The 20,487-nt window shown below is 41.5% G+C and overlaps 1 protein-coding gene across 1 annotated transcript; it reads right to left on the reverse strand.

Moving 5' to 3' along the window:
• Positions 1–1,855: 1,855 nt before the first annotated feature.
• On the reverse strand, positions 1,856–19,992 carry TMEM165 (transmembrane protein 165). Its single transcript, XM_075566406.1, has 6 exons — positions 19,589–19,992; positions 12,854–13,079; positions 9,254–9,429; positions 7,842–8,024; positions 5,050–5,155; positions 1,856–4,033 (listed from the first exon to the last, which is right to left on the reverse strand). The coding sequence occupies exons 1-6, from the start codon at positions 19,781–19,783 to the stop codon at positions 3,957–3,959; spliced, it is 963 nt and encodes a 320-aa protein (XP_075422521.1). The 5' UTR covers positions 19,784–19,992; the 3' UTR covers positions 1,856–3,956.
• Positions 19,993–20,487: the final 495 nt, after the last annotated feature.

Genomic DNA, 20,487 nt, shown 5'->3' on the forward strand with positions numbered 1-20,487 from the left:
GTGGATATCTTTAACATGGAGCGGTGACCAATCAGAGCACCGATTGAAACACAGCAGCCAATGACGTGCCGGAGGCTCCCCTGGCTGTAACCTATCAGAGGAGGTGGCGTGCTTAGGTTCAGGTTAGGAAATATGAAATAGCCAATGGAAATTGTACCTACGACTGCCATCTCCGCAAGCAATGGCTTTCCCTGGCCAGCCCATTACCGCCCACTGGGTAGGCGCCACAGTGTCTCCTAGCACAAAGGGTCACTTCCGCTGGGGAATCATTCACAGACCTGTTCCTCTGCCCTTCCCCGCCTGCCAGATGGCCCAACACGTAGTCACTCCTTGTTCCCCATTTCTATAGAGGCAATCGGCTAAACGAATTACCATATCTGCCTCCATAGAAATGCATTACAATACATCGCAATACATTTTAATACAAAACTAGAACATGGGCTCTACAACTTGGTTTCTATAACCTGGTTGCAGAACTAGAGCCCAAGAACATGTTCCGAGAACCGGTTGGTATGGCAATGTTGTACATAAGGAAAAGACCAGGACACATTACACTCGCGTACCCGCAAAACAAGCAGGATTTGCAGGTACAATTACAGTACTACTGGTAGGTCTGGTCAGGAACATTTTATACATATTTTAACCCTTTTGTTTCCCAACATCCACCCTTAAACATGTTCCCAAAGCCCCTGCTCTGAAGCTATTTCCCTTAAGGGGTCCAAAGACACAAATTGGACCCGGCCTAGGAGCTCACATAGGCGGCTAGGGAAACATGGTTTGAAGGGGTCGCAGTCCATACATTTTACCGGCCCTATGGACTTACAAAGTCGGCCAGTTAAACCGTGTGGTTTAGGGGCAGCCAGACGGGCTTCACCTTTATTATGGGAGGCGGGCTACCCCTACTGTGACATTAAAAGTGGCCATTGACCATGTCAAAATATCATTGAGGATGACTGTCAGCAAACCCCACAAACACTTACCCAAACTAATATAAATAATAGAAAAAGTGACTGCTTTTTATGGGTATATAGATCTTCTGGATAAGAAAACAAGTGTGCTCTGCGACACTCCCTTTCCAAATTGCCTAGTCACCGTTCAAATACAAGACTCACTATCCATTTGGATCTATCCAATCTAAACTTTACTACATGCAAAGTATCTACTGAACTAAAAGATTGCACCAAATGACCAATTGTTTGGATGGGCAGCTAACATTAAGATGTTTTCAAACCCCACGTTTATATACCCCTTATGGATGTTGCCAACTGCTCTATTTCCATGTTAACAAGCTCTTCTTGCAATTGATTTGGAGATGGGGCAGGTGCTGGATTGCCAAACTGTAAACAGACAAAAATTCAGGATGGGATCAACTTCCCAAACATCCATCTTCACCCATACATGCTTGAGTAAATACATCAAGGATTGGGCCTATGATTTTAATACATACACAGACCCTACATTAGACTGAGTTCACCAGACCCATTTGCTAGATATACTTGATGTATAAAGCACCCCATGTATTTTCCGTCCTATGAAGCTTAGGCAACCGCTACCTAACAAAGCAGGTTTACAGTTTGGCTTTGAACACTTCACTCAATGTATTCTAGCTTTGGAAAAAAAAAACTGTTTTAAATTAAATTTTTCCAAAATAAAACTTCTGTTTATATTGTTGCATACCAAGCACTAAATACTTTTAGAAGTACTGTATTTGCATTCTGGGGTGGAATTTCAATGAAGACCTCACTACACAGAACCACACATATACAGAAGAACACTTCAAATATTTTAATAATTTATGCTTGATACACTGATCTATGTTCGAGGTTATTATGAAAAACAATCTTTACTTCAGTGAGAAACTCAAGGTAAAATGTTTTATTGTGAATTGTAATCTTAACGCAAAGAACATACAAAGTTTAAGACAGACTACAATACTCTGAAAAATCGCATCAAAATATAATTTCTTTTGGCTGTTCGTATGTCAATTGTAAGCTGCCAAAAATCAGTTATCTTAAAATTTTAATTGGTTAGAAAATATATACATTTTTAAGTTGGTGATGAAAAAATAAAGTTGCACAGTATTACCACTATCCTCAAGTGTCAACATCTACATGTCCCATATCCAGCAACACTATTAACTATTTTTTCTACTGCGCAAATCTCATTAACATGTACAAACACCTTGAAAACAAATAGAGTAGCAATTATTCAAAGTGCTTCCCTCACTTCCTACAGTGCCGTATCCGTTTTAAAACAAAAAGGATATGGGAAGCTATACGTCAAACCAGAAGACACCTGGTATATCCAGGAGGCCATATGGAAGACCAATTATCTACATATGGCAGATAAGTGACTCTGTAGTGGAACCAAACACCACCAGATCGATCTTTGATTCTAATATTCTGTAAAGCCTATGCAATTCCAAGGATTGTTACATGTGTCATAATAAAGGTACAAACATAACGGTATGTTTGGTGTTCAACCTACAACACCACTAAATATATATTTATATACACAGCTGTAATAGTTTTGCATTTCAGAACTACTTGTCTCGTGCTACTTTTAGTAACAATTACCACTTATCTAAGCAATGAATACTTGGAGGTATAAACTGGTCATAAAGTTTAATCAAAATATATCTAACCAATGTTTTCTATCAAAAAACGTGATTGTTTTTAAAAAATATTCTATTGAAAAGAAGTTGAACACTATTCTGATTGAAGCACTTATTTCCCCCCAAAATACCAAAAAGTGATGTAACAACTTTTCAAATTTGTAACCAGTTGTCACATTCCTAAAGGCAAAATGGCAAATACAAGGAAACATGCAGTCTACAGTACAGGCATACCCCGCATTAACATACGCAATGGGACCGGAGCATGTACTTAAAGTGAAGCACTCCCTTTCCCCCACTTATCGATTCATGTACTGTACTGCAATCGTCATATACGTGCATAACTGATGTAAATATCGCATTTGTAACAGCCTCTATAGTCTCCCTGCTTGCGCACAGCTTCGGTCCAGGTAGGGAGCTGATATTGCTGTTCAGGACGTGCTGACAGGCGCATGCGTGAGCTGCCGTTTGCCTATTGGGCGATATGTCCTTACTTGCGTGTACTTAAAGTGAGTGTCCTTAAACCGGGGTATGCCTGTATATTGCTTTTGCTAGGGGTAACAGAAGGATGCTGCAGGACTGATGGGAATTCTATAGCAACCAAGGGAACCTTCACAATACCTCATCAATACAGCATGCTTCAGATACAGAGAGGGACAGACAGACGTCTTCTACAAACACGGCAACATCTTTCCAGCAAATTTGAAGCGCACCAGGTTTTTCGGATGATACATGATCATGATGAAAAAGTGGAGGTAATCTGCAACTAGTAACCAGGACTGGTGCTTTAATTCCCGTTTCTCGTGAAGGAACGGCTTTGGACTTAATTCTTATACTCTAATAATTCATAACAGATCAGGTAAATCAAAACTAAACTTCTTAAAAAGGTGTCCCTTATGTAGAGACTGTTTTTATTTGTTTTTCATACAGTACGATGTGAAAATATGGATACACGTTATACAGCATCGGTAGTATTCCACTTGCATTGAGTCTGAAAAGCTCCATGTCAAATATTGACGACTTAATTGCTAAATATTGTGAGTTTACACTCCACAATATGTCATGTTTGCACAGTAAAAGAAAGCATTGATTATAAATGAAAACTAAAGTGATATTTGAATCTGTAAATGTACCCGATGTGTGTGTAAAAAAAAAAAAATCACTTGACACACCCAAATAGTTAATACTTCTGCAAATACTCAAAAACAATAGTAATTGACATTGAATGATTCTCTACAGTGGGTTTGTCATAGCTACACTTTATACATTATTTACAGAAGTACAGTGCCAAAGGGGTGCATTTCATCCTCTATTTGTTGGGGCGGGGAGAAAAAGGATATTGCTAAAAACCAGCATCTGGACTTATAAATAACGCCGAGAAAGCAAATGCCAGAAAAACGATGCCACCGATGATTGTCACTGAAAAAGAAAGAGTAGAGATTAGGACTAAGCAAAATAACCTAAAACAGCAACTATTTCCTTCAATACCTACTTTCACAATTACCTATTAAATAATAGGTTGCTTTTCATGTCCTCAATTTAAAAATAAAAATAAAAAAATGTAAGTGTGTGTGTGTGTATACACACATATATATATACACAATGTTCGACAAACCTATACATTTGCTCGCCCCGGGCGAGTGGATTTAACCCCCGGTGGAGTAAATATTGGCCCAAGCAGCACACGTTTGCTACTAGGTGGCGAGTAGATTTTTGTGTGTGGCGAGTAGATTTTTTGGTGATTTGTCAACGTGTGTGTGTGTGTGTGTGTGTGTGTGTGTGTGTGTGTGTGTGTGTGTGTGTGTGTGTGTGTGTGTGTGTGTGTGTGTGTGTATATATATATATATATATATATATCATCTGTTCGCAATTAAAAACATAGAAAAACCTTATACATAGCAACTTCTTAAAGGGATTTAGTAAAAACCCAGTGTGATTTTACAGATGTGAATGATAACAAAATAATCGATTTATACGGCATCTTGTGCACATAGCTATATATAGTTTATTTCTTTTTCCTCTGACAAAAACGTAAGAACTTTGATGCCGTCAATTTAAGCAAAAAAAAAAAAAGTGTTAAATGGTTTAGTCAACGTATAATAAAACTTCCAAGTGGTTAAGTCACAGAATATGCCCCTAGTTATCAAGGTAATTTACATTGTGTCAGAAGTTATGAGAAATAGAGCATAAAAAATATAATTCCACATATTTAATTTGTCATTTCCATTCCCATATTTATTCTTTTAAGTGAATTTATCATATGTTCTTCTTTCTATATTATTCTGTCTTGTGTTGCAGTGTCCTTTTTATACGTTGCTTAATATTTTGAAACATCCACCCCCAAAATCTTCAAGATTTTCCGCTTTCTTATATCTCAGACTCTCAGTATGACAATAGTTCTACTACACAACACGAACCACGCAACACAAGCTTACCAGTTCTAACCGAAATTTTCTGCGCTATCATTCTTCCACCAATAACGGCCAAGCCAGTGCATAAGCTATGTCCAATTGTACCCCCAATCGCAACCCCAAAGGGATCCTACAGAGGGGAAAGGAACAATAGAACAACTGTACCAAGAAAATATGCGCAATTATTACGTGGATTTTTCCTTCATCACAGTTTGCTCCCTAGGAGTCCCAGGCAGTCCAAAGAGCAACAATACAATTGCTAGCTTCTCTGCCCCCTCCGGCTTTGGGGAAGTAGTCACAATCAAATACGCACAGGAAAGCAACACTGAATATATGTATCCCTTGTTCTGAACCGAATGATGTATGGTTCACTTGGATACACCATAAAGGGACACAGACATCATTGTTACAGGTTTATACTTTGAGCCCTACTTTTTCAGACATTACATTTTACTAGACAGTGAATCGCTGCACTTCTCCCTTTGGGATAGCAATAATTGGGATATATAGATATAGTGTAAAAATCTATATGATAAGGAGACTTTTGGTTTACATCCTTTGATCAAATAATGCCAAGCCTGCTAACCACGTCAAGGTAAGTCTCTATAGCAGGTCCCTACGCTAAATTCAAACTAATGTTATGTGAAATAAACCCAGAAGGGGTTAATATATCCAAGCATATGCTTATATAACAGTGCAGTTAAAAACTGGTATATACCAGTGAAGATACTCACATGTTCCCCAATTATTGCTATCCCAAAGGGAGAAGCGCAGGGATTCACTTTCCGTTTTTCACATTTGTATGGCCAATCCCTTTGCCAGCTGCATGCTCCTTACATGGAGAAGCGCGACGATTATATATTTGTTTTACATTTTCTGTTAGGCCGATTTTAATCCTTAGCAGCACGCTCCTAGAGGGAACCACTTTTAGGGTGTAATTAATATATTTAGCTAATCACCTGCAACTGCTTACTGGGCAGCTTGTGGGAGGCCAGCCCCTCCTTCAAGGTATATAATCTCCCAGCAAGGTCCCCTGTATTTCACTATTCGCTTTACTTGCAGACATGCGAGTATCTTCACTGGTACATGCCAGTTTTTAACTGCACTATGTTATATATTTATTTTATTTATTTATAAAATATTTTACCAGGAAGTAATACATTGAGAGTTACCTCTCGTTTTCAAGTATGTCCTGGGCACAGAGTAAAACAAATAATACATGGTTACAAATACAGTTACATAAATGAACAAGGTATACATTTATATACAAGACATTGCATGCACAGTTAAAGAAAATATATATTATGAGCTTATGAAACAGTTACAGACCAGATTAAAGTGTGAGACAGCCTTAGATTTGAAAGAACTTAAGCTGGTGGTGGATATGAGAGTCTCTGGTAGGTTGTTCCAGTTTTGGGGTGCATATGCATATAAGCATATGCTTGGATATATTAACCCCTTCTGAGTTTATTTCACATAACATTAGTATGCATTTAGCATAGGGACCTGCTATAGAGACTTACCTTGACGTGGTTAGCAGGCTTGGCATTATTTGATCAAAGGATGTAAACCAAAAGTCTCCGTTATCTTATAGAATATATACATGCTCAGTAGCTCTCGTCTGACACTTACACGCATATATATGTTGTGGTTATTTTGGGGGTTCAGTATGAGCTTATAGGGGTCCTGTATGTTTTGCAATTCTTGTTCAGCTGGTCCTAGCTGATTTGGAGGGTGGCTCCTCCTTCCCTAGTTTGAAGCTCACCCCCTCCCACATTTAAATGGTTAAAGCTCACTCCTTTGCACCTTCCACACCCATGGGAACTTGCATCCAGTTTGATTGCGACAAATCTAATACAGAGTGCTTTTCCTGGTATTATACAGGTTAATAAGAGCTTCAATCAGACTTAGAACTATGTAACTAATTTTGACAGATTTATTATAAATCATTCTTCCTGGTAATGTACAGGTTATTAAGAATCTATTTTAGTGTTAGGACCCTTGAGACGTGGTCTGCCTTGGAGGGGCTCAAGGGCTTACAACACTTTGGCCAAAGAGTTAAACTAAAAGACCATTTTATTCAAAAGAGAGAGATATATAGATATATATATATATATATCTATATGTGTGCACTGTACCGTGTATTAGTGTCTTTCGATGTAGCACTGAGCTCTGTGTGTTTCATGTTCTGTCTCTGGTTTTAAATATATATTGCCATGCTCAGTAGCACTCCTCTTTGACACTTATACGCATATATATGTTGTGGTTATTTTTGGGGTTCAATATGAGCTTATAGTGGTTTTTCAATGTATTTTTCACATTTGAATGGCCAATCCCTTCCCCAGCTGCATGCTCCTTACATGGAGAAGCATGGCGATTATATATTTGTATTACATTTTACTATTCGACATCTGATACCGATATAAATGACCCTTCATTCAAAATTGGTAACCATTTATTTGCACACATCTTTAGTCTCCATAGCTGGGAGACGTTAAGTGATTTTCGTACCTTTACATGCTGCTGGTACTGCTTCCTAGAATGGCTGGATCTGCCCACTACACTTGAGACCATCTAGTCTGCCCATGTTGTTTGATCTGCTGTAAAACCTCACACTTTATTTAATCCTCAGCTTTTTTTTATATTTAGAATGGCTTTATGTCTATCCCAATCAGTTTTGCATTTCCATACCAAGAATGCAAGATGTAATTAAGTATTACATGTATTTACCACACATTAATATGCAGCAGCTAAAGATAATCTTTTGGGGAAAGTGTAATGAGTGTTACAGCACCACTAATGTCTTATTCACTCACCTCTCTAGCTGCCAAAACGATGGTTGTGAGTTGAGAGCGATCACCCCACTCTGCCAAGAACGTTAGTGTGAAAGCTTGAACAAAAATTGGAGAGATGATCTGCATCCATCTCTTCTGGGGAACGGTTGGCCCTGCACCAGTTTCCAGATCCCCGGATGCATTTAATAGTTTAGATCGTTGAAACTAAAGACAATAATAAAGTACGAAACATTGGTTTAAGACGCTACTGTACATGTAACAGCATTAACGTGTCTGAAAAAAAAGGTGCATTTATTTAAGGTTTCTCTAAAAACAAATCAGTAACGGGTCTGCAACAATACATTCATATGTTAGATCTAAGATTGTCAGTATCCAGAACCTATTTTATTGTTCTAGATAAATCTAAAGTAGCTGCATGCAATGTAATTTATTAGTTACGAGTTTCTGACTTTTATGAAGCTAAACTGCAGAGATATCAGACCGCATCAGAAATGTAAACAAAAACAGACAATCTGGTTAACATCAGAAGATTACTAAAGCACATAAATTGTACGGATCACGAGGTAAAGTGACCACTTCCGCATTTGTGTTTTACTTTCTAAACAAAAATGCATTGTGTTTAGAGGACAGAATACGATAAGTAAGGCTACGCTTATAGTGCTGGCGACGGCAGGCTGCTGTTGCTGGAAAAATCTAATTGAGATGACTTCCAGCGATCGCGACCATGCCGTCACGTGGCGCTTACTAGAAGCGCACGACAATGCATGTTGATGCGAAGTCGCGTCACTGTCACTATAAGCGCAGCCTTAAACCTAACCGCCTATGCCAACATCAACAGCCTTGATGCCGAGATACAACCTCTGTGTACAGGGCAGTTACATTATACAATTTCATCAGTATATAGCATTGGACTAAAATGCTGTAAATAAATATGAGACCTAATATCAGCAATGTATCCAGGGAGTCACCATAAGTAAAAATAATATGGTTTAGCTCAGGAGTAACCCCTGGACCAAAATAAATGATATTCCTCTGTACCCTCCGATTCTCAATATACTTATGGTGAAAATTGTCGGTACAGTATTTGTTTTTTTTAAATTGATTTAAATGGCCACCCAATGGAAAGCCACAACAAACGACATGGGGTTTTTTTTTTGAAGAGTTATATTTGGTGGCCATTTTGTTTCTGGAGGGAGAAAAAACAGTCAGTATCTTGGGACTTCCGGGATAGCTGAACAGCACTACCACCACCCACATTCCCATTCTATAACAAAAATAAAAGGGGTGTTTTTTTATTCATTTATTTATTTTGAAAGCATGCCAGCATTGCTGCTTTAACAATGACAAGGTTTCCATGATAAAAAAAAATTCATTGCATTGATTCGATCAATAAGCAAAAGGGAGTGTTACTGGCACTGTTGAAAACTACTTACTTCTTCATCTTTTCTTTTGATATCTGCTTGAACTTCCTCTAGCTCTTCCTGGCCTTCATCGGGGCTCATCTTTAAGCCCTCCCGAAGCATTCGAATACCAAATATTGCAAACAGGGCAGTTGACACATAATAAGTGTAAACTCTGGGGATAACCGTAGTGGCATATCCAAACAAAACTGAAAGAAACAAAGCAAAAACAGGAAGTCACTTTGTATAAAAAAAAAAAAGGCAATATTTGAACAAAAGGAGAATATATGTATGCCTAGATATGGATACAAAACCTACACTTTGCAACTGGTTCATAACAGGATTAAAAAGTGATTGAAATTAAGATAAAATGCTTACAGATTTTATAGCGTAGAATGGTTTTCTGATGCAACTGCAAAGCAAGCTAGATATAATTAGCTGGGTAACTATAAGGGGAAAAAATGTATACATGGAGGCTCATTGTGACACACTTTGTTTAAATGGCTACCCACCTTTCTTTGCTTTAAATAACTTGTTTCTAGATTTTCACTGATACAAGATGGTTACTGAATTTGTTGTGTTTATACACCCCCCTTGCAGCTTGATTATATAAGCAAAAAACACAAGATACTGGCGCCTAAAATAAACTATAAACCAACATGTGGTAGCTGACCAGAAAGTGATAATGTCTTTAATGTCCAAACAATCTCCAATAGGAACTTGATTGTAGTCTCATACCACATGCAAATAAAGAAAAAGATCATAGTGCAACACTGACAATAATTGGACTAAAAAACATTTATCAGATAATACATGAAACACAGAATAGTTAGATATAAATGAACAGTGCTATGTAATAAACACAATATCTAGCTATTCTGTGTTTCATGTATTATCTGTTAAATGTTTTTTAGTCAATTATTGTCAGTGTTGCACTATGATCTTTTTCTTTATTTATTTGCATGTGGTATGAGACTACAATCAAGTTCCTATTGGAGTTTGGACATTAAGGACATTATCACTTTCTGGTCAGCTATCACATATTGGTTTATAGTTTATTTTAGGCGCCAGTATCTTGTGTTTTTGAAGTGAAACTTCTTTCGTGGCACCTAGTCCTGGAAGAACAAAACGGGATAGATGGGGGCGAAATGTAAAACGGAAGTGACGTCACGTAATGGACGCCACTCCGCTCACACGTCCCGTCACATACATCGCCGCCGCCGGCGCCGCTCCTAATCGCCGCCGCACCCCCACACACACCCCCCACCACCACCCGGCTGCTGACATATGCGGCGGCGATAGCCGCCGCCGCTTCCAACGGCCCGCGTAACTGTTCCACGACCGCTGCCATGCCGCGCATGCGCAGTTGTGATGGCGCCGCTGACGGACGCCACACATGCGCAGAAGCGGCTGGCAGTGGCGTTCCACCCACACGCTCCTAACGCCCATTGGCAGCGGCACCATTCAACCCTCCACTGACGCGGGCGTTCGCGGGCCCCCTGGCGCAACCCGCGCGGCACAGGGGCTCGGGGGGGGCGGTGGGGTGCAGAATTTGCGCTCGGGGGGGGGGGGTGTGGTGTGGGTGTGTGTGCAGAATTTGCGTAAGGGGGGGGGGGGGAAGAGAGGTGGTGCGCCATGTTAAACCCCGCCCCTGGCTGCAGCTGGACACATACACACTGACTGACCCACCCACGCCCCCACACACACTGATTGACCCACCCACACCCCCACACACACACTGACTGACCCACCCACGCCCCCACACACTGACTGACCCACCCACGCCCCCACACACACTGACTGACCCACCCACGCCCCCACACACACTGACTGACCCACCCACGCCCCCACACACACACTGACTGACCCACCCACGCCCCCCCACACACTGATTGACCCACCCACGCCCCCACACACACCACATCCCCACACACCCCCCCAAACCCCCACCACATCCCCCCCCCACACACCACCAAACACCCCCCCCACACACACACACTAACTGACACACTGACTGACCCCCACACACACTGACACACACTGACTGACACACATACACACACACACTGAATGACACATATACACACACATTGACTGACACACACACACACACACACACACACTGACTGACACACATACACTGACGGACACACACACACACACACTGACTGACACACACACACACACACTGACTGACACACATATACACACACACACACACATACACACAAGGAATTCACACTTAGTGCAAATAGCTAATACAGGGGATGTGTGCCGAGCACGCGCATTACAAGTCAAATTTATTTGCGTTTTGTCAATGAAATTGTATTTTGATTTTTAATTAAAACATCACCAATACAAATACAATTTCTGTGACAAAAGTCAAAGAAGTTTCACTTACTATGCGCGTGCACAGCACACACAGCTTTTTTGTATGTATTGGTATTTATACCAGGCAGCCTAGCCCTTGTACATTCGAGGTTTTTTGGTATCCCCTTTAGTACCATCAGTACTTCATTTTTTAAGCATTAGCGCGTTATCACATTTTTTTCACGTTTGATTATATAAGCACCATAACCTGTAGTTTGAATCCAACTTAATTTTTTTTTTAAGAGGCAAAAATTGTAAACATTTCGGAGATGGGTTCAAAGTTTCTGGCAAATGCGGTACCGAGGTTAACAGGACAACACAGACTCGACAGGCGAGTGCACAGATATGTACAGCTGCATGAAAACAAGAGAGCAAGTTCTCATCAGTAACCTCGCCCGCCCAATAACATGAACAATGGGATGTCAAGACTGGCCGAAACTGATGACACTGCTACTGAAACTACAATACCCCCCCATCTCACTGCTTATATATCAAAAATATATGAAGTTGCATAATTGACAGAAATATGGGTGTGGACTGGCATGCGCAGAATGAGAATGTTAATGTTGCTGAATAGTTGTTTTCATAGGTACAAATATTGTACCATGAGAGCCAATACTTTGTCTAAACCGGGAAGAGTGCTTCAGAGTGACTTGTCTATTTCACACAAAGGACAAGGCTATAAACGACACCTGCATTATGTATCAAACCGATTAAAAGTGAAGTTACTGCAAGGAAAATTTGTGTCAAAATCATCCTTTCAATGGATCTTTAAGAATGTACTAAAATTATTGAACACAATTCATATCCTACCAAGATCTCTTCACCATTAAGACCTATCTTAAAACACACCTCTTTAATGAAGCATATGGGTGTCTCCGTTGGCTCATACGATACATCTCAGATGCACCGACCCCTTGCAGAAGCCACTTACCATAACACCCTCCTGTCTATGCAAGTCCTCACTAATTACCACTTAGATTGTAAGCTCTTCAGGGCAGGGACTCCTTTTCCTATTGTTACTTTCATGTCTGAAGCACTTATTGCCACTGTGTGTTATATTATTATATAAGATGTATTACTGCTGTGAAGCACTTAAGATTTACATACATTTTGGGATGCTACTTCCAGATATTCTAGGTCCACAAATTTAAGAAAACAACTCCAACATACAGTACTAGTAAAGAGACTGTATGTTGCAGTTCAAATAATGAAAAAATTAAAAGGTTGGGGGAGAGGGGGAGGAATGGGATTACTGCTCACCTGATAAACAAGTCATCAGTCCTAAGGCAAGCATAGCACCAGCCAGAACAGTTAGGCGGTTATAACGCATTGCCATGATGGCTGCTATAAAGAAGGTCTTATCTCCCAGCTCTGACACGATGATAACAGATATAGCAGCCACGAAAGCATGGATAAAGCCCATGTTAGTAGCGGATAAGGACTCTTCGCTTCCAATACGTACTGCAGAAGGTGGAGTGAGCATCTTCTGTGGAATATATTACAAGACAATACAGAAATGGTCAATGAATAGCTAAAGCAAATTAGCCTGGGTGGTATTCACAACAAATTCAAGAAAAATCAATACAGAGGTTTAAAAAATAAAAAATTCACATGAATTAAAGATACTGTATAGGGTTTTTAGAACCAAACGAGTTGCGAGAACTGCTGCTTTTAAAAAATAAAGATAATTTCTTCATTTTAAGCAAAACTCTTAACTAAATCGCTAGATAGGTAGTATTTTTAATTTTGAGCTGTATCTCATTTTTACACACACTTGTTTGCAGAAGTATTCACCCTTTAACAATGTCACATTTTGTTGTATGACAAATAATGTATGTGCATTTAAAAACAACAAAAAAAAAAACACACGTTTTTTATTCTAAGCTAAGAAGCTGTGGTGATTAAATACGAGGAGGTTAAATGTCAGCAAAGGAAATGTACAAATGAAATTTTCTGGTTGCATAAGTATCCAGCAACTTAAATCAGTACTTGGTAGAAGCACCTTTTGCAGCAATTACGGCTGCAATGTACTGTATAATGATATATCTCTACTAGCTTTGAACAGTAAGGCTAAGGCCCCGCTCCCTCAGTCAGCTCGCCCGCACTGCAGACAGACGGCGCGCTGACAGGCACAGACCGCAAAATACGGTCTGTAGGGAGCCGGGGGCGTGGTTTGAGCAGGGGGGGGGGGGTTGGCGTGTTTGAGCGGAGGGACCCGCTACGCCCCCCTCCTCCCTCCACGGGCTCAGTCTCCCGGGCTGCTGCTCAGGATCACAATTTTCTTGCATCCCCTGGCGGCTGACGCGTCACAGCGCGTAGTGAGCCGTGCAGCGAGGGGGGACTGGGACCGACTCAGAAGGATTCCACTGCTGGTGGGGAACGCTCACGCGGCCGCCCGCGCCGCGGGTCCCAGCCCTAAGATGGTGAAATTTTTGCCCATTCTTCACAGGAAAATGTATCCAGTTCTGATAAGTTTATTGCGGATCGTCAGACTGCAATCTTCAAGTCTCGCCATAAATGTTCAATTGGATTCACGTCAGGACATTGACTGTGTCGCTCAAGAACATTCATTCTCTTCTTGTTCAACCACTCCAGTGTGACTTTGGCTTTGTGCTTCAGGTCATTATTCTGCCGAAATGTGAATTTCCTCCCCAGTTTCACTCTTGGCTGACAAACAGGTTTGACTCAAATCAGGTTTTCCTCAAAGATTTGCTGGTACGTTGCACCACCCATTCTCCCCCCTACCCATACAAGCTTTCTAGTCCCTGCTGAAGAGAAGCATTCCCATAACATGATGTTGCCACCCCCATGCTTGACAGTTGAGATTGTGTTAACTGCACGATGTGCAGGGTTGGGCTTGAGCCAGACGTAACGCTTGGAAATTAGACCAAAAAGAAGTTTAATGTTTGTCTTATGTAACCACAAAACCTTTTTCCACATGTCTGCAGTATTATCAATGTTTTGTTTTTTTTTGCAAAATGCATATGTGATTTAAGAGGAGTCTTTGAGTAACAGCTTCTTTCTTACCACCCGTCATACTGGCCAGCTTTGTGTAGGGACCAGCTTATTGTTGATGTGTGAACACCGACTCCCATCTCAGACACAAAACTCTGCAGATCTCTCAACGTCACTGTTGGCTTTAGAGTAGCACCCCAAACCAGTTTCCTTGCCCGGCTGCTCAGTAAGGCCGCGCTCATGGTGGGGGCATTGTTGTGGGGACTCTTACCTGATTTCCTATTGTAGTTCCTCAAGTGCCAGCGTCGACACTGCTACATTTTGGCCTACAAGTAAATTTGAGATTTCGGGCTGCAGTCGTGTGACGTCAGCGTCACGTGAGCTGGGTCAGCCAATGATGGCGAACCAGCTTTGTGATACGTCCGTGACACGTACGCCACGCCTGTGACACGTACGCCCCGCCCCATCTCCCCTAATCTCCTGCAGCCTAGTGCACACATCGCTGGGGCTTCAGGAGCGTGCGCCGCCACCATGAGCTCGGTCTTAGGGAGGGTGACCTGATCTGGGTAGTATGATGCGTCTTCCACTTCTTAATGATGGACTTTACTGTGCTGAGGGATAATCTATAATTTAACATTTTCTTGTACCCTTCTACTCTGCCTTTCTACCCCTTTATCCCTGACTTGTTTTGAAAGCTCCTTGGTCTTCATGGTTGTTTTGTTGGATCACTATGCGAGTTGCAGCTTGAAAGTCTGTATATACCTGAGAGAAATCATCTACAAGTTAAACGACTTTGATTACACACGGGCTGAAAGAAACCATTTCACAAATTATGTGACCTTTCCAACAATTAATTTAAACCTGAGCGGATTTAAGGCTGCAGTAGCAACGGGGTTGAATACTTATGCAACAGAGATTCATTTGTTTTTCACGGTAAACCTTACTTCTTTATATTCTATGTGCATTTTCTAATCATCACTTTGAAGTAGTTTTTGCAGATTTTACATGAAAGAATCATGGAGTATGCTCAGGTTGCAACAAAATGTGTCAAATTTGCAGGAAAGTGAATACTTCTGCATACCTCTGCACACGCACACACCTTGCTTCTAGGTTTCGAGAAACTTCTTTAGACCACTACATTGAAAACCAAACTACAGATGGAACTTTTGGTTCGGACCCTCTATCTTTGCGGGTCCCGTATGGCAGGGGTGCGCAAACTGGGGGCACGGCAGTTACAGAGGCCCCGCACTCTTGCCCAAGGCAATTAAATTACATGCCGGGGGACCGCGCGAAGCATCTGTAACACTTACCTTGATGCAGCCGGCTTTGGGCGACACAGCATCAAATGACACACGGCGTAATTTGACGCTAGCACAAAGGTACGGGTGGGGCCTGAGCACTGGAGAGAGCAGACAGGGGACTGCAGCACCAAAAGTTTGCGCACCCATGCCGTACGCCTACGACATCCTCTCCCGAGCCCCGGAGTCCCAGCAGCCAGACTTAATGGCCCATTGGATTAACACAGCGGAGGAACCTGCGTTTGAATAGGACTCGCACTGTGTGAATCCTATCGGGCTGCACCTGTCTGTAAGAGAGGCGCACTAAGAGTGAGACTGAATCAGCCGCTCCCTGTGTGCCTCTTAACAGGCGATCGCACAGCTTTTATTGGAGGCGCGCAGGGAGCGACTGATTCAGTCTCACTCAGTGTGCGTCTCTTACAGACAGGTGCAGCCTGGTATGATTCACACAGCGCGAGTCCCATTCAAACGCAGGGACAATTGGATATTGTATAGTTTTGTGTTCATTTCCATCCACAAAACAGTTTATTTACATGCTGGAGGGAGGAATGATAAATTCCTCCTTAACATTAACTTCTGCGTTAAAGCGGCATTGCAGGTTTAAAACTTCACTATGATATACAGTAGTGCACAACAGTAAATATGCATTTTCTTCTCAGATCTTAGAAAATATAGCATTAGGCAGAGTGCATTACACAATCAGTAGGGATGGTTAAATTAACAATTGTATTAGTGATGACTTCTATTTCATATTGCAGTTATAAAATGGGCACTCTGTTTAGTTTATATCAGTTACTTGTTCTGTAAATCAGTGTGTCTCAGGTTGCTTCCGGAACAATAACTGAATGTTCTATCCCAGCACTGGAACCTTCATAATAACAGAGCAGCTGAAGTACTGATGATAAACATACTGTATTATGTGTATACTTTATGTTTATGCAAAGGGATGTATGCCTTAAAGAATTATAGTGTTTTTCTCTCATATCAATGGTTGGAATAGAAGTTGTATGCCTTTCATTTTGATCAGCAACTCATTTTTATAAACAGCCCCACATGCACTGAACACTTTCTTATAATAAACACATACACGATCTAAGTACAGACAGAGGAGCTTAAAAAACATATTACAGCCTGTTATTTATGAATTAGAAATGAGGGAGCAGCATGATCAATTACTTTGCATCACTGCCTTATAAATTATTCACAATACTGCTACTTAATACTTTTATGCTCATAATTCGTAATGGTGGGTTCTGCAACAATGCATGGAGTTCAAGATTGATTATTTATAATACAATGGAAGGCATGCTAAAATAACATGAGGGTCAGCATTACCTTCAACCAAGCCAAAGGGCTGCAAGCCTGCAAGGTCTTAACAAAATAATAAAACATTCTACATTTAAATTCACACTAGTTACAGCAGTCAGATCAATACAACATGAGTAAGTTTAACCTTATGCTATGGACCCCATTACCTATGCACACACCAATATTCACACTCAATGTATTTTAAAATTGCAATAATAAACTGAAACCAATAGACAAACAAATATAGGATTTGACACGCTGGTAAAAAGGTTGGTAGTGAATGAAGTTATTTTGTTATGGCATTAAAGAATTAAATAAGGTTGATAACACATGGGACAAACAAAAACACTTTTACAAATTAAATGGAGAACAGATTGTTAAATGTACACCATTAATATTTTAATAGAACTGCAATTCTGAATTGCTAATCTCACAATTCAGCTCGCTGCTCAATGAGGACTTTCACATGGGTCATTTTAAAATGTTTCCAAAGTAAACAATGATTGTGGGAAGAAGAAAAAAAATAAAAACAAACAAAAAAAAATAATACCACAGGGTTGGCCATCTTACATTCTATTAAGTGACACTCGCCTACAGCATCCAGCATACTTTTTAGCAGTTACATTTAAAGCAGTTTTTTTTTTTTTTTTGCAAGGCTGCATTATTAGAATTTTGGTTGGTTCCTCCTAACACCTGGTCTGGCTCAGGACCCTGGAGAAATCATGAGAACCACTTCATTAGAATGAAGAAAAGGTGCTCAAAACGTAGAATTAGCAGATGGTGGGATAGCATTGTTGAACAGACCATGAGCTGGTGTATTAGTTGAATCATGATAACTGGAAAAATGGTTATGGGAGAGGATTTCCAGATGCAGTAATTCATTAAAAAAAAATAAAAAATTATATATACAGTATATAGTATTTTTCTTTTAAGGAGGAATTTTGCTGGTGCACACACCATTAGCATTATCTGCGGCAGTACAATAAGTATCTAGATACAGTACATTTCTTGCACCTGAAAGGTTTTAGCTTACAGAAAACGTAACTTCAATTGCCCACATTTCAAAAAGTTGCAGGCCTGATTGTTTATGTTGTATTATGCCCACAGCTGCTGTTCTCCCACAGCAAGGATTACAGAAATACAGAGACTATGCTTTTTGTGTTCTCAGATCTCCTAATAAACGGTTTTATAGGCTTCAATCTGTATCCCAAGTCTGGCAAGATAATGTACCTGATGTTGGACATTTGTCAGTCACACTGTGGGTTAGGATGACCTGTGTCATTCAGAACTAGGTCAAAATCCACAAATTAAACAGGACACACAGGGGATTCATGAAACCCTGTTTTACTCAACCGCACTGTCAAGTGCAGCCCCCAGACATTAATATGCTATTAAATCCTTTGACGCTGCTGGGGACAAAGCATTAGTAAAACAGGGATTAAGATTTTATTTTTCCTGAACACAAAATCTTTTTTCGGTTTGATTCCTGTCTCCAGTCCTCATGCCAACACTGATTTTGGAAAAAGGATCCTTGTGCATACTTTTCTATTGTGTTTTTATTTGTTGCATTTACTACAGATTAATTCCTTAATTACACACACACACACACACACACACACACACACACAGTACCGCTCTGAGGAATATGTTGCTGCAATACAAATAATCTTTTAGCGTACCTGAAATGCAGACAAGCCTTCCATCCCCAAACACAACCATTTGACCTGCACTGACATACAACTGTAAAGCACTTCTGAATTGATAAACACTCTACAAATACAAGGTACAGTTAAGGTTAGTGTACTGTATAAAACGTTTCTGAGCGACAGCACTGGTATTGACTGCCAACAACAAAAATGGGAGACTGATAGTAGACAATTATGTAAATGAATAAACAGGGAAGTGTTTCTGGTTGTTAAAACTTGGAATGTGTTTGCCTTCCTCTGGACCAACACATTGTAAATACAAATATAGGATATGTATCAGTCGTTTACATTTAGCATAGCCTGAACATAATGGACATGTCTTTTTTCAGCCCCATCTAAGCACAGCGCTGCATACATTAACAGCACCATACAAGACAAATATTGTATGGGGGGGGGGGGGGGGGTAACAGAGGAAGTTGGAGGCTGGTGAGTGTCATGAAGATGTGTCAAAGGATTTATAGCCTGATCCCCTCTCAGATAAATACCATGTAGCTTGGGTTTGGGAGGAGGGGGGGGGGGGGAGATCTTGGGTTTGGGGAGGGAGATCTTGGGTTTGGGGGGAGAGGGGAGGGAGATCTTGGGTTTGGGGGGAGGGGGGGGGGGGAATCTAGGGTTTGGTGAGGGGGGGAGGGGAGATCTTGGGTTGGGGAAGAGCTTGCACCACAAAGGAAACAAACCAGAGCCGTTTTTACAGTCCAGCAGCCCCCCTCCTCACACCGCGGTCTCACCTCGGCCCGGCCCCCCGCCGCATCCGGTCTCTGCGGTAGAGGCGGCTCTCTGTTGCGATGGGTCCCGTCGTCTTCCTGAGTAGCGCGGCCCAGGCCGGGGAGCAGCAGCAGGCAAAGCGCGAGAAGCCGCAGCGGGCGCATCGCGGGGAGGCGGACGGCGCGAGCCGGACTGTCCTTCCCCCGTGTCGGGATCATGGCGGCGCCGGACGGTGACAGAGCCCACGGTGCCCGGATGTTAACGCTGCGGGGGGTAAGGGAAATGAGCAGGAGCTCTGTCACCGGGCGCGCGCGGACACACGGGTCTGGTCCTGTCCGACCGGTTCCTCCGCGGCTGGCGCTGATTACCGCCCCGCTGCCATTGCTACTCCCGGCATCCGATACAGCCTACTGAGCGCTGACGTCGCGCACGTGGCGATGACGTTGTGCAAGACGCCGCGCGGGTCACGTGACCCACGGGTTGAAGCTCTTTCCGCCATCTTTGAATGGGTAGCTAACTCTACACTGCCCGTGTCTCCCTATTTACCATAATAATAATTATTATTATTATTATAATTATCATCTTTAAACACTCACTTTGAAAATCTATTAATCTCTCTGCTTTATCCCTGTGACAAGTTCCCTCAGCCCCAGTACAAGTCAACTGTAGAGGAAGATGGATCACATTTCCTAAGCAAATTTCCATGCAAAGTGTTTTCCACGTTTACCAATTTGCCCTGAAGAGAAAAGACATGGAGAGATCTGACTGAAATCACCGGAGGGGAAGTGGGAAAAGACCACCAAAGGCTGCACAAGGGGCATGGCCTGGTTTCACTGCAGTGTTGTCATTACATGATTAGATTGTAAGCTCTTAGCGACAGGGACTCTCTTTCCTAACGGTACTTTATTGTTTGAAGTGGTTA

The sequence above is a fragment of the Ascaphus truei genome, chromosome 1, assembly GCF_040206685.1.
Source record: "Ascaphus truei isolate aAscTru1 chromosome 1, aAscTru1.hap1, whole genome shotgun sequence".
Taxonomy (NCBI): domain Eukaryota; kingdom Metazoa; phylum Chordata; class Amphibia; order Anura; family Ascaphidae; genus Ascaphus; species Ascaphus truei.